The sequence below is a fragment of the Magallana gigas genome, chromosome 1 (assembly GCF_963853765.1).
Source record: "Magallana gigas chromosome 1, xbMagGiga1.1, whole genome shotgun sequence".
NCBI classification, from domain to species: Eukaryota; Metazoa; Mollusca; class Bivalvia; order Ostreida; family Ostreidae; genus Magallana; species Magallana gigas.
In genome coordinates, this window is record NC_088853.1 from 57794211 (window position 1) to 57820199 (window position 25989).

Consider the following 25989-nt stretch of genomic DNA (forward strand, 5'->3'; position numbering starts at 1 on the left):
ACCCAATTTTCAGACATGTGCAATTGTTACGGTTGATTTTTGTTGATATTAAGAACAAAAAAAATCGATTTCGCCCACATAAAGGTTTGATCAATTAAAACACTAACACTTTCTTTTCCTTTTTAAAATTCAAATACACGGTTCCATAAGTTTTTGTTTCAGTCCGTTTTTAAACGTAGTAGTAATCGTAGTTACTGTAGTTTGGCAGTTTCAATAGTGCATAGAATCATAACTGTGATCTTCTCTCACTTATACTCTATTCAACGATAACAAATATAACGGGTCGTTGAAAACAAGTGAACTTTCTCTAAATATATAATTATACGGCTGTATATTTCATATATTTTCAAATTTTCTTTCTTTTAGACATGTGTGATGTACTTGTCCATGTAGTACCGCACAGTACATATTCATAGCGCTTAGAGTCCGTGGATCGGTACTTGATAAATTTTTTTATTTCATCTTTATAAGCAACTTGGGTTTAGAAATTATTTGTGTTCCAAGAAACTACTCAGTATTGTAATAATTACTGTTTGATTGTTTAATGATCTTCATATAAGAGAGAGAGAGAGAGAGAGAGAGAGAGAGAGAGAGGGAGGGGGGAATACCGGTATGAGTTTAATTTTAAGTACATTTTACTTGTAATTCAGTTTAATAAGTTAGATTTATTGTTTCCATGATATTGAACCCTTTTCCCTAAAATTGCGATAGCATCTATGCAGGCAGAGTCCACGTGCTGCCTGCACTATAAACTATAATATAAAAGTGATATTTTTGTTTATTTATTGCTGCATAAATAGCTGAAGTCCAAATTATTCGAGTCACCGGTAATATGGGGTTGTTATTTACTACAGCACATCAACGTGTTTTTAAAAAAAACATGATCTGAAGTGTTTTCATTTTTCATTTTTAATTGGTTTATATTAAGACTGTAAATTAATTAATAAATCAGAAAGTTTTCAGATAACAGAAAATAAGACGTTTAAGCTCCCGACATTTTAATCGGATCGTCAGTTACAACAACACGTGTGTTTAGAAAAAAAACACGATTAAATTGATTTGAATTTTGATTATATATCAACTGATTATTAAATATATTTGGTGAATTTATTTCAATTTATTTAAGAACACATGAATTAAAAGGCACCCATTTACGTCGAGTTTTCAGATCACAAAAACTTAACTTCACGTTGACAGCCCCGACAATTTTCTAGGTCCATGCAACGTAAGTCGATATTTTTTTTTTAAATATGAAAAGGATCTATATGTTTCAAACCTTGTTTAGCCATAATTTATTTATTTCTAAACATACGCTATTTCTATCAAAGTCTCAGGTAACGATATCCACGGAGTAACACAGTGGCCACGGAGTTACACAGGCGGCCACGGTGCGACACGGTGCTTTTTCTTGAATTTTCCAATACACATACACGGTGTCACACCGTGTACACGGTGCGACACAGACCGTTTTCCACCGTGTTTTTTACACGGTGGGTGTCGGGATACTCGTGAGCTGTACTGTATATTTAAGACAGGAAGTTGACATCAAATTTGTTCAATACTGAATCCTACCATATGGCATGTCAAAACAAAGAAAGTATTGAAATTTTAATAACCTGCAATGAATATTTGCTAAGAAGTCATGAAAAAAATTGATTTGAATATTTAGCCTAAAAATAAATAAAGTCTTCGTATAACAGGAAGATGATGCCTGATTGATGCTATGAAATCTTCAACAAAAATTTGCAGACAAACACACACACGAGTAAAACAGTATACCCCCTCCTCCCCCAAAACAAAGGTAAAAATAGCTTTAAAGGAATAAAAATAAAAAATATATATGTCACAGTGTGAATTATTCATTGATTCAATATTTATTTTAATAAATTTATTTATAATGCAACAATATTCATATATCATTTTAATCTTCATCTCTAAACATAGTGAATTACAGATCACTGGAATTTACTACATTTCCACATTTCATTCATATTCATGGTGTTTTACGTTCATTGGTTGAGTTTGGAGTGTGAAAGGTCAAAGGTGTTAATGGGTCATGTAAGAGTTGTATGATTGGTTGATATCTAAGAAATAGTGAATGAGTGATTTTACAAGTTTTACATTTAAGTGTGCATGCTTGGCGCCAATTCCTTAATCTAACACACTTCACTCCCAGAGAGTTTATCTCCTTCTCCAAGATTATATTATCTATTTCATAAGGCCTAAAAAAAAAAAATAGGTTCGTTTCCGCTTTCAGGCTGAAAAAAATTAGGGTCGGTCGGTCGGCTTTTTTTTTTTTTCAATCTTTTTTTTTCCCCTCTCCATCTGTTCAATTGTGCATATTAAACCATTTATCTATTAAACAGGGTAAGATAAAAAAAAAACCAAGTATTTGTTGTCATTATTTAAATGATGTGATGAACTTTTTCCCCGGCTGGTGGAAACATTTCTCGAGCTCAACTGGCACGACATGTGCTGCCATTTGTAAATAACAAACATCTACACAACACTGATGACATCTCAATAAGTTCTATAAGCGTTTTTACGACTTAAATTTGGAGGACACAATAAATTTTTTAATCGGATAAAAACGAAATTTTAACAAACAAGAGGCCCATGGGGCCACATCGCTCACCTGAGCAACAATGGGCGTTCAAAAGATATTGTGCCATATGGTCCTTCGGTAGAAAAACAAAAAATAAATTTTGTAAAGTATTCGAATTTTACACTTTTTTTGTATACATGTAATCTTTGACATTGTACTTTCATGAAATACTATTTTTTACCAGAATAAGAAATTTCTACGCAAGATATAAAACTAAACATTTGGTAGAGGTATACTGTTAAGTTGTTAACATCCAAATCCCTATATTTTCGTTCTGCCCCCCCCCCCCTTTAATTTAATAAGTATTTTATTCAAGTATATAAATACATTGAATTGGATTGAACAGCAGGCACAACCCCCCCCCCCCCTTTGTAAAGCGATCAAAATATATGAGAGCATAAAGGTACATTTTTTTCATCAACTACTCAGTACTTACTAGTTATTGTATTAAAATAAAAATAACAGTTATTGTTTTTTATTTTAAAAACCCTACATGTATAGATGTGAAGAAGAAAATTGTACCTCAATGTGCTCAATTCCTCAAATTAAAAACATTCAAAAATTTTATTTGATTAAATGACTGTTATTTACTTCGCGTACAAACCAGGATAATTTTCCGCTGTGATATTTTTAGGAATAGCGATAATTACTTTATCCCCGCAACAGAAATGTGTCAGAAATATGGAAACTGTTTTAAAGATGTCGTTTTTATTTACTCGTGTCTGGAAAACTATCAAAATTGATGTAGATTTCACATTATTTATTGTATAAAGAGAGGGCCCCAGAGAGTAGATATATACAGAATACTGTATCATTCTTTTATTTTGTTTGTACAAGTATTTAACATACTCTAATTCATAGAGATTTTCTAAAGTTCAACCAAAATTTCAGCGTCAATTGTAGAATTATAAGCAAGATACAGAGCTCACAGTTCGCCTAGGTTTGATTCATAATTTGTTCACATGAGTTTATTACATTCAGCTTATGATTTTTAACTTGGTATTTCCTATTCAGCATTTAAAATGGAAAAAAAGAATGGCCTAAGATTTTATATTCTTTTATTCACCCAAGACCCGTTCACTGGTATTTGAGGTTCAAAATCAGTTTATACAAATGTACACAAACACAGTCAAGGATCACATGTACAGTAGGAGTAATAATGACGAAAAAAGGTTAAGTTTACAATACAATAAGATGTTAAAGTTGGTTTCTGAACGAACAGACTTTGAAAATTTTCTTAATAAATATTGACAAATTTTTTACTTTTTTAATCTTTAGTTTTTAAAGATCTGTGTACAAACATAGAATTGTGAGCAAATCTCTGTATCTTGCTTATAATTTGAAGCTGAACACTCAAATATGGTTAGTAAATAGAAATTGAAAACAATTAAACACAAGAAACATTCACTATAACAAATAAAGAACACAATTTTTTTTTTCGAAATGAATCATATAAATACATGTATATACCTACATATTTCCGTCAGCAATGTCAAACTTTATTTAAACTGAATAAACTCGAGAAAATGCCGAGCATCGCAACAAAACCTATTGCATTAATCTACCATTACGCAAAAGATAATGCCGATCGAATTACCGATAGAATGAATTGTATTTCATTATTTTTTGATACATCAGATTTTGCTTAATTTGCGCAGGTAAACAGTTAACTGTTTGATTTACCGAAGTCTCTGTTTGATTTGATACGTAAAAATCACGAAATAATACAGACGATAGTTCCCAGGTTACAAAGCATAAATAATGAAAACGAAACGAAAGTCGGAACAAGCTAACACCAACGTCATGTGTGAAAACTGTCAACGCATTGAAATATTTAGCCTCAATTTACTTCACAAAATCGGCAACAATATATTTTGCATGTTTCAAAAATTTCCCTTCATACGCGAACTGTTGCACAACAAGCAAATTCATCATAGTCAGATCGACCCTTTTTCGTATAATGTCATGGCTGCTTTAAACAAAGAACCTCGTTTTAGAAGTATGGAATACGAGTCTAGGTAAAATGGGTATGCAAACCCGGGCCGTGGCAAAATAAAAGCCAAGGCAGATCGACAATCGTTAATTCCAAATACGCATTATTTTGCAGCAATATTTACAGCGAATACAAATATACTAGTCCATCAAATATCCAGAAATTTTAATGAGATTGGCAGATTAATAACTGCCAATCTTTCTTTTGCCCAGACCAAGTCTTGCCTACCCATTTTACCGGATGCCCGATTACCGGATGCCGAACCCGAAGCTATTAAACTGATTGAAACACGCATTTCCTTTATTATTATTTTCGTAATAACTCAGATTTGAAACAGAATTAGCACTTAATTTTTGCAATTTATATTTTCCTTCCCATAAGGATAATTTATGCTAAACTACGTTGAATTGGAATCAGTAGTTCTTGAGAAGAAGATTTTTAAAAATGCACCCCCCTTTTTCTACAGTTTCAAGGTTTTCTCTGCTTTGAATACAGATCGGACTTTTATTTTTGCAATTTATATTCGCCCTCACATAAGGATGCTTTGTGCCAAATTTGGTTGAAATTGGATAAGCGGTTTTAGAGAAGAAGTTCAAAATGTAAAAAGTTTACAGACGGACAGACAGACGGACAGACAGACGGACGACGGACAAAATGTGATCAGAATAGCTCACTTGAGCTTTCAGCTCAGGTGAGCTAAAAACGGATAAAAACGGAAATTCACGAAAAAACTCGAAAAAAAATTTTGGGTCGGCGGGTTTAAGTTAGGGTCGGTCGGGAAAGCGGAAACAAACCTATTTTTTTTTTAGGCCTAATAGTAATATAAAATATCTGTCATTTCGATAAGTTCATTTACCGCAGTTGCCTAATTTATCTGTTAAAATAATTAATTATTTAAAACATAAATTAATAGTATTAAAACATCTTAAAATATATTTAATGCGTGAATCTTAGTTGTGTGAGTGTGTATTTTATTATATTCATTTCTGTAATAATTGTTACAGGTCACCATCAATTCTATATATTGAAAAATATAAATTACACGAATCCAAACAGCTGAGTTGTTTATTCATCAACAACAACAATTTGTGTTAACATCAAATAGCGGCTGTGACATATAAGACAATAATTTTCATTGGCTGAAAGTACACCACCTGACATTCGTTCTTTTACGATATCAATGCAATAGGGCATCCGCAGATTATGAATCGGCAGTATCAACAAAAATAAGTATTGTAAAGACAAATTACCAATGGTCATCATTAAATATGGAATATTAGAGATAATAATGTGCGAAATGTTCTTCAATCATAATTGGTTTATCTACAGTAATCTTTAATTTTTGTTGTACACTGTTATTGAAAGCCTACTATCTGTTCACTTTGTGCATTATCAAGGGACAGATCACCTCATAGTAAGCTGTTCACTGAGATCTGCCTCTCATTTTTTTCAATGTGTGGATTGAAGACGGTGTTGTAAATATATCAAATGTCATATGTTGGCATCAATTATTAAAATAGGGATAGCTTGCATTCGTAATTGATGCATTAAGTATTTTATAGGACTGTTGATTATTTTAATGTCATGATGTATAATTCATTAACTTTTTTGTATTTACATACAAATTTCTTGACCTAGGCCTAAATGTGCTGCAAGTGATTATATAAAGCAACTATTATGGATCTCATTGCACTATTGATATGTGGTTATGTGGACCTATGTCAAGTGATATCAACCTCAGACACAAACAAGAGGCCCATGGGCCACATCGCTCACCTGAGCAACAATAGGTATCATAATGATAAAATCAGCTTAACAGAGTCATTTGGAAACTATCTGGACAATGTAGTTTATTTGAAGGTCCTGTGTAAATTAAAGTCCATTTTTTTTACCTTGGATATTCTTATGTTTACAAACAAGTCCCTTCTCTAATAGGATGATTTTATAGCTATATCACCTTTTGAGCATTGCAGTTCTCTAAAAGATCCTAAACAATTGTTTATGTATGGGATATAAACCTACATCAAACTCTGAACCCCTTGTGAGGCCCAAGATTTATCCAGGGGTCAAGTCTAAACAATTTGAAAGAATCTGCAATATATGTCAAAATGCTTGCATATAAGTAAAACCATACATAATAACATTTCATTTTTTGTGAGTAAAATATTTTCCTTTGGAAAATTGGAATCCCAATGTGGCCCCACCCTACTCCTCAAGATTTTAATTTGAAAGAATTTAAATCTATATTATCTGAGGTTGCTTTCAGTAAAGTTACAGCTTTTCAAGGCAAGTGGTTTTTAGAAGAGATATTTTTAAAAATTGTATCTACATTTCTATGTATATTTTTGCCACACCCATATTGTGATCCATCCCACTGCTGGGGTTCATGATTTGAACAAACTTGAATTTACCCTACCTGAGGATGCTTCTACGCAAGTTTCAGCTTTCCTGGCTTATTACTTTTTTAAGAAGATGATTTTTAAAGATTTACACTTTATATTCCTATGTGAAATTTCAACTTCCCACTGTGGCCCCATCCTACCCCCGAGGTCATGATTTTCACAAATTTGTATCTTTATTATATATATAAGATTGCTTCCTAACAAGTTTCAGCTTTCCTGGCTGATTAAGATTTTAAAGATTAACTCTTTGTAAAACTTTAACCCCCAAATGTGGCCCCACCTTACCCTGGGGACCATTATTTAAACAAACTTGAATCTACACAATCTGAGGATGCTTCCACACAAGTTTCAGCTTTTCTGGCCAAATGGTTTTTAGAAGAAGATTTTAAAAGATTTACACTATATATTCCTATTTAAAAGGTCAACCTGCCATTGTGGCCCCACCCTACCCCTGGGGGTCATGATTTTCACAACTGAAAATTTACACTACATGAGGATGTTTCCACACAAGTTTCAGCTTTTCTGGTTGATTGGTTTCTGAGAAGAAATTTTTTAAAGATTTACTTTATACATTCTATGTAAAACTTTGACCCCCCATAGTGGCCCCCACCTTACCCCCAGAGACCATGATTTGAACAAACTTGAATCTACACTATCTGAGGATGCTTTCACACAAGTTTTAGCTTTTCTGGCCAAATGGTTTTTGAGAAGAAGATTTTTGAAAAATATCAGCAAGTTTTCAATAAATCCTAATTATCACCCCTTGAAAGAAAGTGTGACCCTTAATTTTCGCAACCTTGAATCCCCTTTATGCAATGATGCTTTGTTTCAAGTTTGTTTGAAATTGATGCTTTGTTCCAAGTTTGTTTGAAATTGGCCCAGAGGTTCTGGAGAAGAAGTAAAAAATGTAAAAAGTTTACAGGCAGACAGACGGATGGACACAGATGGATAGGCAGACGGACGCCGGATAAAAGTGATCAGAAAAGCTCACTTGAGCTTTCATCTCAGGCGAGCTAAAAAGTGATATCAACCCCACACACCGCATGAAGCACGACAACAATTGCAATTGGTCATCTGAGTCATTCAGGTGACCTAAAAATCTACAGGAGGGAGAAATGAGAGAAAATTATATTTTTAATGTTCCATGCTTCTATATTTTTTTTAATTTTTTGAAATTAATTCATCAATAAATCAAACATACCTGAAAGAACTTCGACTTCAACCTCCCTGGCACCTGAACTCTTAGAGCTTGAAATGGCTGTAAAATATGTTATTGGAATTTAATCAATATCATCATTACAATTAAAAACATTAGCATGAAAACCGTCACTAAGTTCATGATATAATTGCATTTACATGATTTTATCAAATTCTATCAAAATAAATAATTGCTGTTTAACTGTAAATAGAGATAGTGGATTTTAATTTTATAAAATCTATGAATAACAAACTTACATGTACAAAAGTTGCCTTCCAACTGATTTAGAAATTTTCCAACTTGTGTTATTGTTTTCATTGCCGGAGGGCACTGGTAAACATTTTCATTCATTTGTTTTGAATGTCCAAGATGTTTATAAAACATTTCTCTCTCATTTGGGGGTACATCTAAGAGAGCATATGATGTTGCAACATAGTGCCTCATATCTGTTGCACTTATATTGCGCTCCAGTCCTGCTTTTTTGCATAAATTGTTAACAGCAACCCACCCTGAGGCATGATTTTTTGAATGCTTTATGTTTGGAAATGCATATGCATTGTCCTCATTAATTTCTGCTCCTCTGCGTACTTCATAATCTGTTAAAATTTTCATTGCTTGCCAACAGTCTTTTGGTATGAGAAGTGGCACTAGCTTGGTTACCTTTGAAGCATGTATGTAAGCAATTTTGTTTTCACACAACAGCTTTTTTTCTATATCATCTTCAACATGTTCTACCTTTGTTTGATCTATCCATACACCTTGGAGGGCATCTTCCCAATCTTTGACTGTCATTCTGCTTGGCTCGCCCCCTCTTCTGGCATTAAACAGGGTTAATCTGCAAACAACAGCATCTCGTAGCTGACTGTATTTTGAATAGTCAAAAGTCTCATACATATCTATGGAGAGACTGTCAATAATTTCCTTTGTGCAGTCTCTTAATTTCTCTATTTCCTTTTCACTTGGCAGTCTTACTGGTCTTCTTAAATCCGACTGTCTCTTTTTTACTACTGATTCTTCAGCACTGGCAAAAAAGGAAGGCCAAATCAGCTGTAAAACAGAGATGAATTTAGCCATTTCTTCTGCTTTTTCATCCTGTTTCATTAATAGATAATTTGCTCTCATAACCTTGCAAACATCACTTATGAGATAACGCAGAGAAACTTTCAGGCCATTTTTCACTGCATTTGTATCTTTGTCTGTGGTAATAGAGCAAATAGCCTCTTGAATATAGAGAATGAAATCTCTATCAAACATTTGGCTGCAAGAATTCAATTCTATAGATGGGTTTTCCTTTGCAATAATTTGTTTAAACTCCAAAAATAGGCGAGCTAGGCGTCTTAGATTAGACATAAGAGATGACCTTTTCTCTGTTCTCTTCTCAGTGCCCTCAAAGTTTTGGAAGCATAGATATCCATATCTTTGGATCCAATCATCAGATCGAATGACAGCTGAAATCTCACTTTCTTGAAAACGATTTAAAATCTCTTCAACATAAGAGTGTGAGAAGTTTGGCTGACTCACCAGTTTGATGTTATATGTTGCAGGGTAGTCAGTGGTACCTTCTGCAGAAGCACACCTTTTCTTATGTCTGTTAATTATCTTTCTGTGATAGAATCCTTTACAAAGGGAACACATAGCCAATGCGTCCTTCCCTTGATTTCGCTCTGCTAAAATCTTGCTGTAGTCTGGATTTTTTTCCTTAAGAAGATTTTTATTTGCTAAAAAAATTCCTTCTTTTTTTATCTTCTGAAATTCTCTGTCTCTTAACTCCTTTGGCAATGCCAATGCTGCTTTAACACTTTCTTCCATCTTGTGTTTTCTCTTCATGTGGTCAGTGAGCCGAGAGGCCATTGTACCACAAAATGGACATGGTCTTCTTGGTCTGGATGTTTTAGATTTGGTTTGATTACCTTTAAATTTATATATTAAAATAAATAAATAAATAATTTAATTTTTGGTTATAAATTGCAATCTGATTGGCTAGAAAAATTAATTCATATTATATAAAGAATGTTGTAAAAACTTCCTTGAGAATCATATGTAATGAATGAAGTTAAGTTATACATTGGTACATTATAACATTAATAAAAAGTATGAAGTGAACACCTTGGAAATTTTATAGAAAGCATTATGCAATCATTGTGGTACTCATACCTATTATGTTTATACAAGTGTAGCACGTGGAAAGAGTGTAAAAGCATATAATAGAGTTTTTTAATTTAATAATATTATGAATAATGGAGGATGCTATAGCTGTTATCACAGAAACCATTCTAAAATGATATTGGAGAAATACATGTTGTTTTGTGTACAGAAAAACCTGGTTATAGCGGAGTCCTAGGGACCAATGGATTTACTTCGTTATATCCGTATAACGAATTTGTAATAATAACTATAGTAAATTCACTCTATACATGATTTATTTCATCAGTCTATAATTTTTTGATACTTTTTATTTCAGATTGTGAATCCAAAAAATTATATAGAAAGAAATTTATCTAAACTATTATAAAAATGGTATTGCAAACTTTTTTAACTGTAAAGAAATTCGTTATAAAAGTTTTAATTTTTGTTATTATTCACCTCTACGGGACTCAAAATCAGTTCGCTATATCTGTAAATTTGTTTTATCAGAACTCATTATAACAGTAAAATTTTGCAAAGATTTGTTAAGAATTTGACAGGGGACTCAAAAAAATTCGCTATATCCGAAAATTTCCTATATCCGTGTTCGTATTTAACGAGTTTTACTGTATCAAAATACTATCCTAAACATAAGGCAAAAAAATTTATGAAGTAAACATTATTAAACTTGTATTTTATAAACAGGGTTTCACTGCCAATTAGTGAAAAAATAAGCAACAGAAGTTTTCTGTGTTTACCCTTAAGGCATCAGCATGCAGTGATGGTTCAAAACTGAACCATTGTAACACTTCATATAAATTGTGATACCATTTGCTCCTTGTATTGTACAATGCAAACTAAATCCATACTTTTTGCAAATAAACTACAAATTAAATGCCTGCATCAAAGTACTTGCTTACACCTTTGGTATTTCAACACATGTGAGATAATATCCGTAAGGTATAATTGAATTTTAACTGATAAGTTATTACTGTGAAATTAATCAAAAACCTACTTTCATTTTCGATAAAAAAGCCCGAAATAGCAAAAAAGAGTAAGGTGGTGGACACGCTTTGGCAGATCCAAGTCAGGAATAGTCTCGATCAAAATACATACTTGCAATGAAATAATATTGAATGATTACGTAAAGGGTCTATTTAGAGAATATATAAAAGTTAAGATTTGACAAATGTTAAATAAATAAAATAAGTCAATTCATTTTTTTAGTACGCAATTTTAGTTTTGATACTCATTCTCTGGTGAGAGAATGGGATAGAACTTTCCAGAACGGGGTAACCAAGAATGCGGATTGACTAATCAAAGAAAAAGTGTAAGACGAGTTCATTATACATCGAGGGCAGATACCTTGGATCGGACTTCAATTTATACAAAAAGTTCATGAAAAAAATGGAATAGAACTTTCCAGAACAGGGTAACCAAGAATGCGGATTGACTCATTGTGTAAAGTGTTAATTCCCGCGCTCGCACCAGGTACTGTAAATTCCTTATATTAAGCGAGTACTTAATTCTGTGACCCCTCTATTTTGTATCAAATCACGAGAATATAAAATTGCGAACGCAGAACATTTATCCATACATCCTAGCTATCAATTTTCAGAAAAGAATTGCGAGGGATGCTCTCGCAATTTTACGCGGATATAAATTCCTCATGTTTAATTAGGAATTTACAGTATCATCTAGTAAAAATTAATATTTTTAACACTGTAACACAAGTTGTAATTGCAAACTGGCAGTCATAGAAATAATAAAATGTAAAATGATTGCAAATGCATTACAATTGTGAAACAAGAGACCCATTGGGCCACATCGCCGATCACCTGAGCAACAATGACTTTACATGGGCATTCAAAGGATATTGTGCCATATTGCCCCTCTGTGGTGGAATAACAAAAAATAAATACTGTAAAGTATCATAATTTTACACTTATTTTTGCATACACTAAATCTTTGACATTGTACCTTTATGGAAAACGATTTTAACCGAAAATAAGACCCTATGAAAGATATAAAATTAAACTTTTGGTAGAGGTACACTGTTAATAAACATCTAATTCTCTTATTTTTGTTCTGCCCCACCCCTCTTCCCCTACTTTATAAAGCAATCAAAATATATGAGAGCATATATGTACATTTTCTTCCTCCACTACTCACTAGTTATTGTATTTTTTTTTTAAATATATGAAAATAGTTAATGTATTTCATTTTATTTAAAAAATCCTACATGTGAATGAAGGAAATTGTACCTCAATGTGCTCAATTCCTCAAATTAAAAATATTCAAAAATTAAATTGGTCTTCCTCATTATAAATGACAGTTGTTTACTTCGTGTGAACTCGTGTGACGTTTTATGACCTTACTCACTTGATCGATGAATACACTCCAATAAGAAGTGTTGTCACGAGAAACGGTAAAGAGCTCTAATAATCAATGTTTTGACAGGCATATCACTCTATTTTACTACGGCAAACCTATTATTTTCATCTTAATTCAAAAACAAAATGTCGTTTAAGCAAAATCTACCTCTTAGCCAAGTTGGTAAGCGGAAGATTCTCCCACATAGCAGGTTTGAAAGGTATTGGTACTCAATAACTTTTTAAAATTTTTTGAATGAATCCATAGTACTAATCAACATCTGTAATACTCCAAATAAATCGCAAAATTTGGGGCTTTCTAATATTTGAGATGGACCCCTTTAAAAACCAGATGGTAATATTTACTAGAGTTTTGATATTGTAGTTTTTACACACACAAAAATCAATCAAACTGGTCTCTGAAAACATTACATACCTGTTGGATTTTGATGATCTGCTGTTTGTTCATCCTCAACTGCAAGATTCTGAGACTCATCACTGCTTAGGGAAGATGAATTTCTGCCAAGATCTACCTGCAATTGTAATTTTTAAATCAGGTATAAAAAGGGTTTGAGATAATTTGAGCTTTTAAAATTTTGTGTGAAGTAATCCAAACATATTGCAGTTATAAGCCAAGTTTATAAACAATTAACAAGAGGAAGCAAAACATTTATTGAGTCTTTTACCCAAACATCTGGTATAGCTAAATAAACAAACACTGCAAACCGAAATACAATCATACATAAAACAATAATAAACATACATTTGTAAACACCCAAACTACATGTGTAAATAGTTTGGCGCTTGGGGGCTACTTAATTCTTCCCTACCAGCAACAGCCTGGGCTGTTAGCATGAAAACGACACAAGACCCATGCCCGGGGCTGATCTCCAGCAGACATCAAGACTAGAACAGATTGTGCTCGGGGCTGATCCCAGCGAGCATAAATTAGAAGGAAGCATGACCCGGGGTTCGCGGGTATGATAAGGCAACTCTCAGCGATCAAATTCCTCTGATCAATATGACGTCACAATAAGCAGCATGATGTCATATTTTACTCAGAAACTTTTTGATTTTAACTTTATCTCTGGTTTAAATTATAAAAACTACAGGCATAAAATATAACAAGAAACTCTTCTAACTGAATATATCTTCGATTTCTCTCTATTACGTATAATTATCATTGATGACGTCACAAGCATGTTTAATAGAGAAGATCATATCCGGAGACAAATCATCGGAATGCAGTGTAAACAATGCCGAAATAAGACTTATTTAATACAGATACCTAAGATTTAGATGAGTGTCAGTTAGGATATTATCAGGATAATACAGGCATGGATATTTTGTTTAATCAGCGAGTTTTATAAGGTAAGCAGATCGACATTTATATGGCTTGACCAGCCTTTCCTCTGCCAGTGTGTACAAAAAAGGCAAAAGTGTAACACTACCCCGTATATTATGAAAGATGACTTTGGTAAATATCAACGGTATATGACCTAAACTACTTAAAAAGTGCTGCTAGAATCCTGTGCTTGTTGTTTTAAACGAAAAATACATAGTATTTTCAATGAAATTATAGAAGTTGAGAGGGTTTCCGATAAATATTTACAATATTTATTTTATGTGATTAACAATAGGATTCTAGCAGTAATACCAATTAACATGAACTATTATTGCCGATCGAATTATTGTAGCAAACATACAAATGAACTTTGGGGTAGTGTTACACTTTTTGATTTTTTGCTAAGGTAAAAAAGTAATCTTTTTTTAACTGTCACGTGATACCATGGTACGGCAGCTTCAAAGATCGAGTCGATTCCGAAGTAGAAAAATGATATCTTGGTGAACACATTCACTTGGTATTAATATTCAGCACTGTTTTCATAAAAATAAACAGTTTTTAAATTGATCATAATTTTGACGGTCATTAAACTCGGAGTTGCCTTAACCTACCCGCGTTGATCCCTGAGCGGGCATATATTAGAACAAAACATGACTCGGGGCTGAAAACATTTTAATGGCTGCCTAAACATGTGGATAATCGTTTGGTTCCAGTCATGTTTGTTATCATAAGGATACAAATGTCTTCATGCATTAAGAGTTAAGTTGATGCTTTGTACTTGTCAATGAGCCTCAGCCATAATTCTAAATTATCCGGATTTATTTATTTGTACCATAAATCTGCCTTTCATATACACAAATCTAATTATTCTTTCTGTGTTAATGTTACGATCAGGTATTCAATGAAATGCTTGGCTTAGTGGCTCCATGGAGATCTAGCTACTACATACATATAAGGTAAAGGGGTTCAAGTCACTGATGCACAGGTAAAACCTTTTGAAAATTTTGCAGCTCAGGGTCGGAGAACCTAGCTTTATTGTAAAAATTAATTATCATGATTATAGTAAAGTAATACAAGCTTCAGTCTATGCATGCAATTTAAAGTCTTTTTATGGATCTTGTAAGCAGAGAGATAATTGAACTTTATTACAATAAAGTCATGTACGCACTTGTGTATATTAAGCATCCCAAATAAATATCACAAGATGCACCATCTATGCAAGTTTTAAGGTAGGAGTAGTAATAACTTAGATGTGGCAACCAAAGGGCATCTGCTCTAAATCTTTAACCAGGTCTGAACATCGATGTTAAAGCATACTTCCCCCTCCCTTGTCTCATTGAGTTAAAATCAAAGCCTTAGTTTTTCCTCAAAAGACTTCTGTTCTCCGTATTTTAGATAACCATTCTCATCTCTATCTCTCTCTCTTAAAAGTTGGAGATAACCTTCTCACCCCTCCTCCTTTCGTCTTTGACCAATAGTGTTAATGACAGGCTTAAACTTACAGTAACTGTATTGTATTTGGCGTGTACGATATTTGGCGTGTACGATATTTGGCGGAAACTAGTTTTCGAACAAGTTGGCATGGATTTGAATTAGCGTATTTCTGAATGTGACTATTCCTATACATAGATGTATCATATGGCATTTAGCGATGTACTTGTATTGCGGAGGGCCGCATTCCGCCAAAAGCGCTAAATAGAATACACAGCCAAATGTAGTACGTTTACAGTAGTTTGCTACAATGCTTTTACATTACCTTCACAAATTAAAGCCTTTATATTTCTCAGAAAAGCAATTTTTTAATCATTTCTATTACAACATTTTATTCAACCTGAAGTATTTAGCCTGTGGTTGAAAAGAACTATAAATGTAAATCATAATGTGACTTACGTTGGTGCTCAATTTCTTTGCATGACAAGTTGTTCTGTGCTTAACAAACAAGGCTACATCACTATAAATGCCTTTGCATCTTCCACATCTCAAAAGATCATGTTTTCCTTGAAAAAAATTCAAAAGTTAAAAAAAAAAACACTCATCCAACAAATGTGAAAAAAGTTCACATCTTGTATAACATATTGTAGCCCTTACTAACTTATTACCTTCAGCAAATGTACTATCTGTATTAACATCTAGAGAACTATCTTTTTTCTTGAACTCTTTTGAAACAATATCCTGGGTTTCTTTTATAATCTCTTCTTCTTGTGACTCTTCTACAACATCTTCTTCCGGCAATCCTTGTATATTCTCTTCCTCTTGTGACTTTTCTACAACATCTTCATCCGGCAATCCTTGTATAATCTCTTCTTCTTGTGACTCTTCTACAACATCTTCTTCCGGCAATCCTTGTATCATCTCTTCCCCTTGTGACTCTTCTACATCTTCTTCTGACAATCCTTGTATCATCTCTTCCTCTTGTGACTCTTCTACAACATCTTCTTTCGGCAATCTTTGTATAATCTCTTCCTCTTGTGACTCTTCTACATCTTCTTCCGACAATCCTTGTATAATCTCTTCTCCTTGTGACTCTTCTACATCTTCTTCTGACAATCCTTGTGTAATCTTTTCTTCTTGTGACTCTTCTACATCTTCATCCGACAGTCTTTGTATAATCTCTTCCTCTTGTGACTCTTCTACAACATCTTCTTCCGGCAATCCTTGTATCATCTCTTCCCCTTGTGACTCTTTTACATCTTCTTCTGACAATCCTTGTATCATCTCTTCTTCTTGTGACTCTTCTACATCTTCATCCGACAATCTTTGTATAATCTCTTCCTCTTGTGACTCTTCTACAACATCTTCATCCAGAAATCCTTGGATAATCTCTTCTTCTTGTGACTCTTCTACAACATCTTCTTCCGGCAATCCTTGTATAATCTCTTTTTCTTGTGACTCATCTTCAACATCCTCTTTCAGCAATCCTTGTGTAATCTCTTCCTCTTGTGACTCTTCTACAACATCTTCCGGCAATCCTTGTATAATCTCTCCCTCTTGTGACTCTTCTTGAACACCTTCTACCGGCAAACCTTGTGTAATCATTTCTTTTTGTGTTTCTTCTACATGATGGACCAAATCTTAAAGATGAAGGAAAGTCGTTAAATTTTAATACTTGAACTGTCTCATAAAGTGGTTTAAATTACTACAGATTACAATTGGTAATACTGTAAGATAAATTACAGACCATGAAACATACTACTTCACAACACATTTGATGCAAGCTTTTTAAAGATTAACATGAAATGCTTAATACACTTTGCCTGATATGCTAAATAGTTTGCTAAAATGCAAAAAACATGAAGCGTTTTATCTTGATTGACTTCCATTTTAATTGGGTCCTCATGAATTGCTCTATTGATATAAAGAATTGTTTTTAAAATGGCAGGAGATAACAGAAATACTTTAATAAATACATTTATTATAAATAAATAAATAAACATATTCTAATAATGAAATTTGATTTTTAGCCGGGCTCTGCTGAAAGCAGAGTCCTGGCTATAGGCAGGCCAATCGCCAATGTTACTATAAATAGCACAAATAAACAAAAAACCAAACAGCATCAAGTTAAAGCTTCCGCTATACCAAATAGTTACACAAAGAGCCACGTTTTGTCAAAAGTGTTGGCATTTTGTTTCTTTTTTTAAATTTCGAATGAATTGTCTATCTTTTTTTAGTTTTCTTATTAATAACGTGTTTTTAAAACATTACTATGCATTTTGGACACATACAATGCGCATGAATTTCCATGAACTACTTTGCTGCACGATGAAGAAACGGGATTGAATATATAATGCTTGTTGAAAAATTCAAGGCAGCAACTGTTGAACTTTTTAACTTCTACTAGACAGACTTATTTTTTGTTTATAGCCGCTTACAAAATTTGGTCGCTCTCTGATGCTTTGCCGACATTAAAAGCATGAGAGAGAGAGAGAGAGAGAGAGAGAGATTTTCAGTCTTTACTACACAATATGCATAAAGACGCACCAAAAGAGCCCGGCTTTCAGTACTTCAGTACTTTGATTTTAAAAGTAATATTGAACGAAATACTGCTATTTGTGTATGTATATCTGATTGATTCATGAAAGGAAGGGGGCAAGAATCATTGGAATTTCTGATTATCTATATTCAAGCTCAAGGGGTGAGGTAATTAAAGCTAGGTGCAGTATTAGCATCCATGGTCAATTGTGGTCTGAAACAGAGATATTATTACAGGGTAATGGCAAAGCATAGCAAATTGAAGCTGATAACTGATAGTAAAACGTTACAAGATAACAGGAGACACATCTTATGATAGGAAAACACATGCTTAGACAGCTGCAATTTATCTCAAGGCCTTTAAATAACATGTATCCCTTTTGCAAGAAAACATGGTGAAACTTTCATACTATTGTTCCTGTATTGCATTAATTTGGATCACATTTGAATAGTGTGCTAGTCCAGTATTTTGAGGAAACTTGATGCCAACATTAACACATATGCAACAAATGCGAGACATATGCATTCTCTCTTTTTTTTTCTTTAGAACTAATGACTCTGCATGATCATGAGGAACTTCCGAAGATGCACTTGATGCTGAATATTGATTGTTTTAAGGTAAGCAAAATAAATGATTTCACATTTGTATTAGATTTAAGCTTTGTTAAAAATCTGAGTTTGCATCAAGAGAGGGTTGAGTTAAATCGCCTAAATAATGAGTGCTATTTTAATATGATGTTATTATTCAAACAAAAGATAATAAAAATTCCATTACATTGAATTTGAGTAATAATTGTAATTTATCCTTAGTATCAAAGGCTTAATTCAAATTGAAATTTTTTTTATGCTTCTGTAGCAAAGTATGAAATTGTATCCATAGGGACTTGCCAGTTCAACAAGTGAATGCTCCTTAGCTAAAGGGCAGAATACCTGGCTCAAAAAGCCCTGCGAGACAACTGGAGGTGAAATATGCAGAATGGATTAAAGAAAATGACATTCTAAAATGCAGTAAGTTAATAGATGAATCATTTCAAATTGTATATCAATGCAAAAATTTTCTGTAAATTGTACAAGTCAAATTAAGTTATAAATTATTTAAAATACATTTTTTTCAGGGTTTTTTAAGTTTTGACCTGTTCATTTTAAATATTAAAATTGTGCACCTTATTTTTTTTTTCATAACTTTCATTTTATAGTTACCGGGTATTAAAATTCTATTGGTTTTAAAGAATCTATGGAATTATAAAAGACTGTTTCTTCTGTCGTATCACTGGATATCAGTAGTGTATGTAAATGTAAATCTAACGCTTTTTATACCTCCTTCAATATGCATTTATAAAAGAGTTCCATCTGTCTTTTTCATTTTTTTATCTCTCTGTATAAATACAATTTTTAAATGGCCTGCATTCGTTTTAAGAAACACCTTAGACCTAACATTTTTTAAATTAATGATGTTTTAATTTAGATATATTATTTTCATTAATTTGTTTGCAGATTTTTCAGCGCAGAACTGAGAAGTCTTGCGCTACAAAAGGGGGCCTTCACCAAGCAGTGGCGGTGAAATTGACCAAAGGACCAAAAGCGGGAAAGCTAACTGTGCAGCACAGCAATGAAAGTTCATAAAGGCTTGTGTATATACTGACTATTACACATTATAAATTACTGCTTATACTATAGATAGATTAACTGTAATAACTGTAGTAACTGAAAAGATCTGAAAGTTTTGTAACGTTTATACAATTATCATGAGTATTGCGAATATAGATATATTTGCAAATTATTTGTAATTAAGTGTACATGTATCTAGAGTAATTAAACCTGAATATATTACTTTAGTTGTTATGAATAGTTGTTGTATTCTACAAAGGCTGCCAACCATATTCACGGTATATCACTATATGTCAGTAGTTTTGCTGTCCTACCGGCCAGGGTACATGAAATATCTGAAGCAAGCTGCATCTCTACTGCCAACCAAAGCTTCCATATTTGGATACACAATGCTGCTGTGCAGTACTTATTTAAATATTTGAAACATGCTGCAACTCTACTGCCAACCAAAGCTGCCATATTTGGGTATACAGTACTGCAGTGCAGTACTAATTTAAATATTTGAAACATGCTGCAACTCTACTGCCAACCAAAGCCTCCATATTTGGGTGTACAGTACTGCTGTGCAGTAGATATTTGAAACCCACTGCAACAGGTCTACTGCTTAGCAGCGCTATTTAGTACTGCAGGCCAGTAGACTGTAGAGATATTCAAGAATTCTACTGCAGGGCAGCATATACTGCCTGGCAGTATATACTGCCTGGCAGTCTTATTTGCAGTACAATTGCAGTCTTAATTAACATATTTGAAACATACTGCAAGTCTGCTGCTTCATTGTATTTTTCCATTTAAAAGCTCTGCAGTACATTTGCAGCACTACTGTAGCTCTACTGATAGTCTACTGGGATTTTATACTGATAATGAGCTGCATATGTACTGCATTTATGCTGCAATTCTGTAAGGGATTGTACAACGTATGTGAGAGCTCAAGTGAAGCTAAAACATGTTGTAAATTGCTCCAGTGCCAATATGTTGAAAGGGCCTCAAAATAGAATGTATATTTGATTAAATGACCAAATCATAATTTACCTTGAAGTTATTATATTGAAGAAGAGGCCCTTAGGGCTTTGACAGTAACCTGAATACCAACAACATCAGGGAGTCTCATGTTTCCATTTTAAGCTTAAATTTTTAGTCTAAACCCGAAACATCTCTTACAAGTATCCATATTTTTATTATTTTGCAAACACCAATGCACTAGACAACATTGAGATGGTGACTATCTCATAGGGCTTCAAGCTTAAATAATGCACAATAGGATAAAAAGCACTTTAGAGAATAAATTGATTTGACCTTGACCTATAACTTAGAAATTTTCCATCTGGCGATGAACTTTTAATTACATTTCATTACAGCTTACAGAAATATTGGTTCAACCTGAGCAAAATTAGGCAAATAAGGAAATAATCTACAACAGTCTAAAACTGATTATAAAGAGATCTGATATAACCTTCACATTCACTAGGTTCAAAGTCACTGCACACCATTAACTCAAAAGCTCTGTTTATGTGAAGTATGACCCAAATATAGCTACATGAAGGGTATATATATGCTTAAAAAGATTTTGTGTGATTAACTATGACCTTGACATTTGACCTACAAACATCATTTAAGGTTACTGCATACCTTTTGATCAAGGGCACCTTGTGGGTGAAGTATGAGCAAGATTGGATCAAAGGGAGGATTTTACATATAATTCTGCTATGACCTTCATATCTGACCTTGAAACTTGGTTTAAGGTCATTGCAAACCCATTATTTAAAAGCCTTGTTATATAAAATATTAGTAATATAGGGCTAAGTGGAGAGTATATATGCTCTGAAAAAAGAATTTCTGCATGATCCGATATGACTTTGATCCTTAACCTAAAAACTTGTTCCTATTCAGAGACCTACTCTACTCCACACTATGCACGCTTAGACTACGTTTAATGCCGCAGGCTTTGCCTGAATCAACTAATGATTTATACAAAACGCTTCAAGGTTCATATGAAACACTAATTGGTTTACATAAAATGCTAAACAGTTTACATGAAACATTTCTTGCATGAAAGTCAATGTAGTTGTAAGTTTCATCAGGGTCTGTACATAATTAAGCTTTAATGAATGCTTAATAAAAAGAAATAAAGAGTTTTGGTATTCCTGGTTTTATGTAACACCTAGCGCCATTCCCCCCATCCCCCCCAAAAAAAATCTACCTTCTTGAAAAGGAATGGCCATGTACAGTATCTGTAACGTTATTTCTTACAAAATAAACGATAGGATAGGATTCATGCACGAAATGATAGGATTTACGCATGATAGAACAGTATTTATGAAGTATTTACGCATGATACAATATGATTGATACACGATAGGAAATGATAAAGGACATGCATGATAAATGTAAAATCGTTTTAAACGATATTTATGATAAACCTGATGATGTCAGAATTTGAGAAAGAACACGAATCAAGATATACAGTATGTATTACAGTCAAACTTGTATAATCCAGCAGAGTGTGGTTCTGACAAATTTGGCCAGATTAGGCAACATCCGGTTTGGAGGACATCAATGCAAATTAATTTTAGTATGAATGCAGCAGGTCATAACCTGTTTACTTTTGCAATATTTTCCTGGTTCTCCTGAAATATATTACACCTCCTTGATCATGATTTTAGTTTTTCATTTTCAATTTTTATTTGGAAAACAATTTTTGCAAAACGGAATACATACAATAGAATTACTTTTCCAATCAAATCGTTGTAATTGATAAATTTTCAAACATCAGATTAACCTAAGAAGTCCGACACGAGACAAGTGTATGATTCAACGGAAATTGTTAAACAACATTGACCACACAACGAGTCAACAGGTGGCCGATAACATTATGGCGAGAACTGTTTTGATGCAGAGAACAATGGATAACATTCAAATAAAGGGAATGTAATAAAAATGGAGCATTTTGACAGAATAAAATGTAACTGTAATTGTAAGTGTAATGAACACGCATTACAAATGATATTGCAGTCTTACTCCCACGGTATCCAGAATCACGTCCTGAAAAAATGGGGTGAAGTATAATAAACAAGCATTCTGAGAGTATTGCATAAGCAATACACGTCCCCTACCGGTTTGTGGAAATTGTGAAAACAATGCACTGTTATGCAGAATATCGAACCCAAACATTAAAAAATTGGAATATAAAAAACTAATTTTCTTGAAAATATGTCAACCAGACGCTACAAACGTGTAAACTTGATCTGTAGTTTGACATTTTGAACCTGTTCAGCAAATTTCATATTATTCCTCAAACGTAAAAAGAAAAAAAGTGTGGAAAACTGAAGTGGGACAGACAGACGGACGGACAGACGGACTCACGGATGCAGAGGAAAGCTATAGTCCCCTCCTGTGAAAACCAGTAGGGGACTAATAACTCCCACTTTTTATCTAATTTTGGCTGAAAAAATGTGTCTTTATTTATCAATGCTAATTTGGATTTATATTCATAGTGGTTTAAGTCAATAGCAACAACAGGGAAATTGATCGATAACAGAGTAGACACGATCCAAACTGCACAAAAATTTTTTAATGTAAAATTATAGGAAACAAGAGATGCTTGTGAAACACTTATCCCCCCCTTGGAAACATCCACAAAGAAAATGAACGTAAACTTAAAACAAGAGGCCCAGGGGCCACATCTCTCACCTGAGCAACAATTGCCTTAATTCTGATCAAATTAGCACTACAGTTTCAAAATATCTTGACAACTAAGTACAATAGATCTTGCTAAAATAAAATTGAAATCATGATTTCATCAAACTTAAATCTGCATAACCTGTGCTTTCACACTAAGTACTGAGTTTTGGACCGAAAACTTTCCCAGAATATTTTTAAAGATTTTCTCTATATATTACTATATATTACTATGTAAAAATTCAAACAGCCATCATGGCCTATCTCTAGGGACTGTGATTTTGCAAACTTGAATCTACACTACCCGAGGATGCCTCTACACAAGTTTAAGCTTTTTCTGGCCAAATAGTCTTTAAAAAGAAGATTTTTCTCTATAAATTCCTATGTAAAACTTGATCCCCCTCTTGCGGCCCCACCCTACCCCCGGAGCCATGATTTGAACAAACTTGAATCTACACTATCTGAGATTGCTTCCATTTTAATTTGAGCTTTCCTGGCCTAATAGTTTTTGAGAAGAAGATTTTTAAAGATTGTCTCTATATATTCCTATGTAAAACTTAATCCCCCATTGTGGCCCCACCCTACCCCTGGAGACCATGATTTGAACAAACTTGAATCTACACTACCTGAGGATGCTTCCATTTTAATTTGAGCTTTTCTGGCCTTACAGTTTTTGAGAAGAAGATTTTTAAAGATTGTCTCTATATATTCCTATGTAAAACTTGATCTCCCCATTGTGGCCCCACCCTACCCCCAGGGACTATGATTTGAACAAACTTGAATCTACACTACCTGAGGTTGCTTCCATTTTAATTTGAGCTTTTCTGGCCTAATAGTTTTTGAGAAGAAGATTTTTAAAGATTGTCTCTATATATTCCTATGTAAAACTTGATCCCCCATTGTGGCCCCACCCTACCCCCCGGGACTATGATTTGAACAAACTTGAATCTACACTACCTGAGGATGCTCCCATTTTAATTTGAGCTTTTCTGGCCTGATAGTTTTTGAGAACAAGATTTTTAAAGATTTTCTCTATATATTCCTATGTAAAACTTGATCCCCCTCTTGTGGCCCCTCCCTACCTCCGGGGACCATGATTTGAACAAACTTGAATCTACACTACCTGAGGATGCTTCCACACAAGTTTTAGCTTTTCAGGCCGAATAGTTTTTGAGAAGAAGATTTTTGAAAAATACCAACACATTTTCAATAATTCTCAATTATCTCCCCTTTAAAGAGGGCGTGGCCCTTCATTTAAATCCCCTTCACCTAGTGGTGCTTTGTGCCAAATTTGGTTGAAATCTGCCCAGTGGTTCTTGAGAAGAAGATGAAAATGTGAAAAGTTAACAACGATGACGACAACAACGACTACGACAGACAACGGACAAATTGTGATCAGAAAAGCTCACTTGAGCCTTTGGCTCAGGTGAGCTAAAAACTGGAATTTTTCTAAGTCCAATGGCCATAACTCTGTCGAAAATTGCTCTATCATACCCCAAATCAAACTTGACCTAGATATTATCATGATAAACCTGTATACCAAATTTCATTTCAATATGTTCATCCTCTGCGAAGAAAATGAGCGGAAACTGCAAAAAACTAGAATTTTTCTACGTCCAAGGGGCATAACTCTGTCGAAAATTGCTTGATCGTACCCTATATTGAACTTGACCTAGATATTATCATGATTAACATGTATACCAAATTTCATTTCGATATGTTCATCCTCTGCAAAGAAAATGAACGGAAACTTATTGGTGGACCGACCGACAGACAGACCGTCAGATCGACCAACAGACAGCAGCAAAGCAATATGCCCTCCCTTCCTCGAAGGGGTGCATAAATATCAAGGGACTGAACAATTTTGCCGGTTTGCACAACATCCGGATTTAACAAGTTTTACTGTACAAGGGTTCTTAGAAAAGTTCGCAGACAAGTTCAATTGTCAGCAGACTATTCGCATGATACCACTGAAACTTTTCATATTTAATCTTGACAAATTTTCTGAGAATTATGTAAAGATTTATTCATTTTAAATGCACCCTAAAAAATATACAGATTAATTATTTTGATATGATAGGATTCACGGAGCATGTCAGTTTTTAATTGTTTTATACACATTTTTCCTTATTAAGAAAATGTACAGTTTAAGTGCATAAAAATAAACAATTTTCATATGAGATCACAATAAGTAATGAAGGTCATTTTGTGAAAGTTTCAATTTAATTGAAATTTTTTTGGCAGTTTTATAGCCAAATATGGACAACCAACTTTAGAAAAATGAGTCAAAAACGTTAACGTAAATGGACACTTTGGAGCACCAGGCCATCATTAAATTTTTTGTGCATGCAGAAAAATCTTCAAAAGGTTCTATTTCTATAGGTCAAAGCTTTACAATTGGAACCACAAATGGAATTGAAGGTTTGAAAATGGAAATACTGATATCTTGAGCTCTTAATTTAAGCACCCCTCCCCCCTAAAGCCCAGGCCCCGAGGTTATAAAACTTTCTTGAGTACGATCTCGTACTACAAATCGTACTCCTTGCTCCAAATCATACTCGTACTCAAGGTATCGAGGTTATAAAACTTTTTCATACACATACTCGTACTCCAGCTGAGTACAAAACGGCAATTTTCTGAGTAAGCTTTGAAGCTTTCTCAAAGTCGTACTCAAGACATTTAATCTAAATAAAATGCA

The 25989-nt window shown here is 33.6% G+C and overlaps 1 protein-coding gene and 1 long non-coding RNA gene across 3 annotated transcripts in view; one reads left to right on the forward strand and one right to left on the reverse strand.

The window, feature by feature from the left end:
* The window catches only part of LOC105340220 (uncharacterized), a 114988-nt gene extending 94949 nt beyond the window's left edge, over positions 1-20039 (forward strand). Inside the window, exons 2-4 of one of the 2 annotated variants that reach the window (XR_010710980.1) lie at positions 18556-18626; positions 18865-19016; positions 19503-20039. This is a non-coding gene — a long non-coding RNA (uncharacterized lncRNA). The remainder of the gene's footprint in view (positions 1-18555; positions 18627-18864; positions 19017-19502) is intronic. The other variant, XR_010710976.1, reaches the window with a different exon arrangement.
* The window catches only part of LOC105348685 (uncharacterized), an 89373-nt gene that overhangs the window by 20582 nt on the left and 42802 nt on the right, over positions 1-25989 (reverse strand). Inside the window, exons 8-12 of the mRNA XM_066075871.1 lie at positions 16139-17110; positions 15930-16036; positions 13131-13227; positions 8456-10108; positions 8202-8258 (exon numbers count right to left, since the gene is read on the reverse strand). Coding sequence (XP_065931943.1) covers positions 8202-8258; positions 8456-10108; positions 13131-13227; positions 15930-16036; positions 16139-17110 — 2886 coding nt within the window. The remainder of the gene's footprint in view (positions 1-8201; positions 8259-8455; positions 10109-13130; positions 13228-15929; positions 16037-16138; positions 17111-25989) is intronic.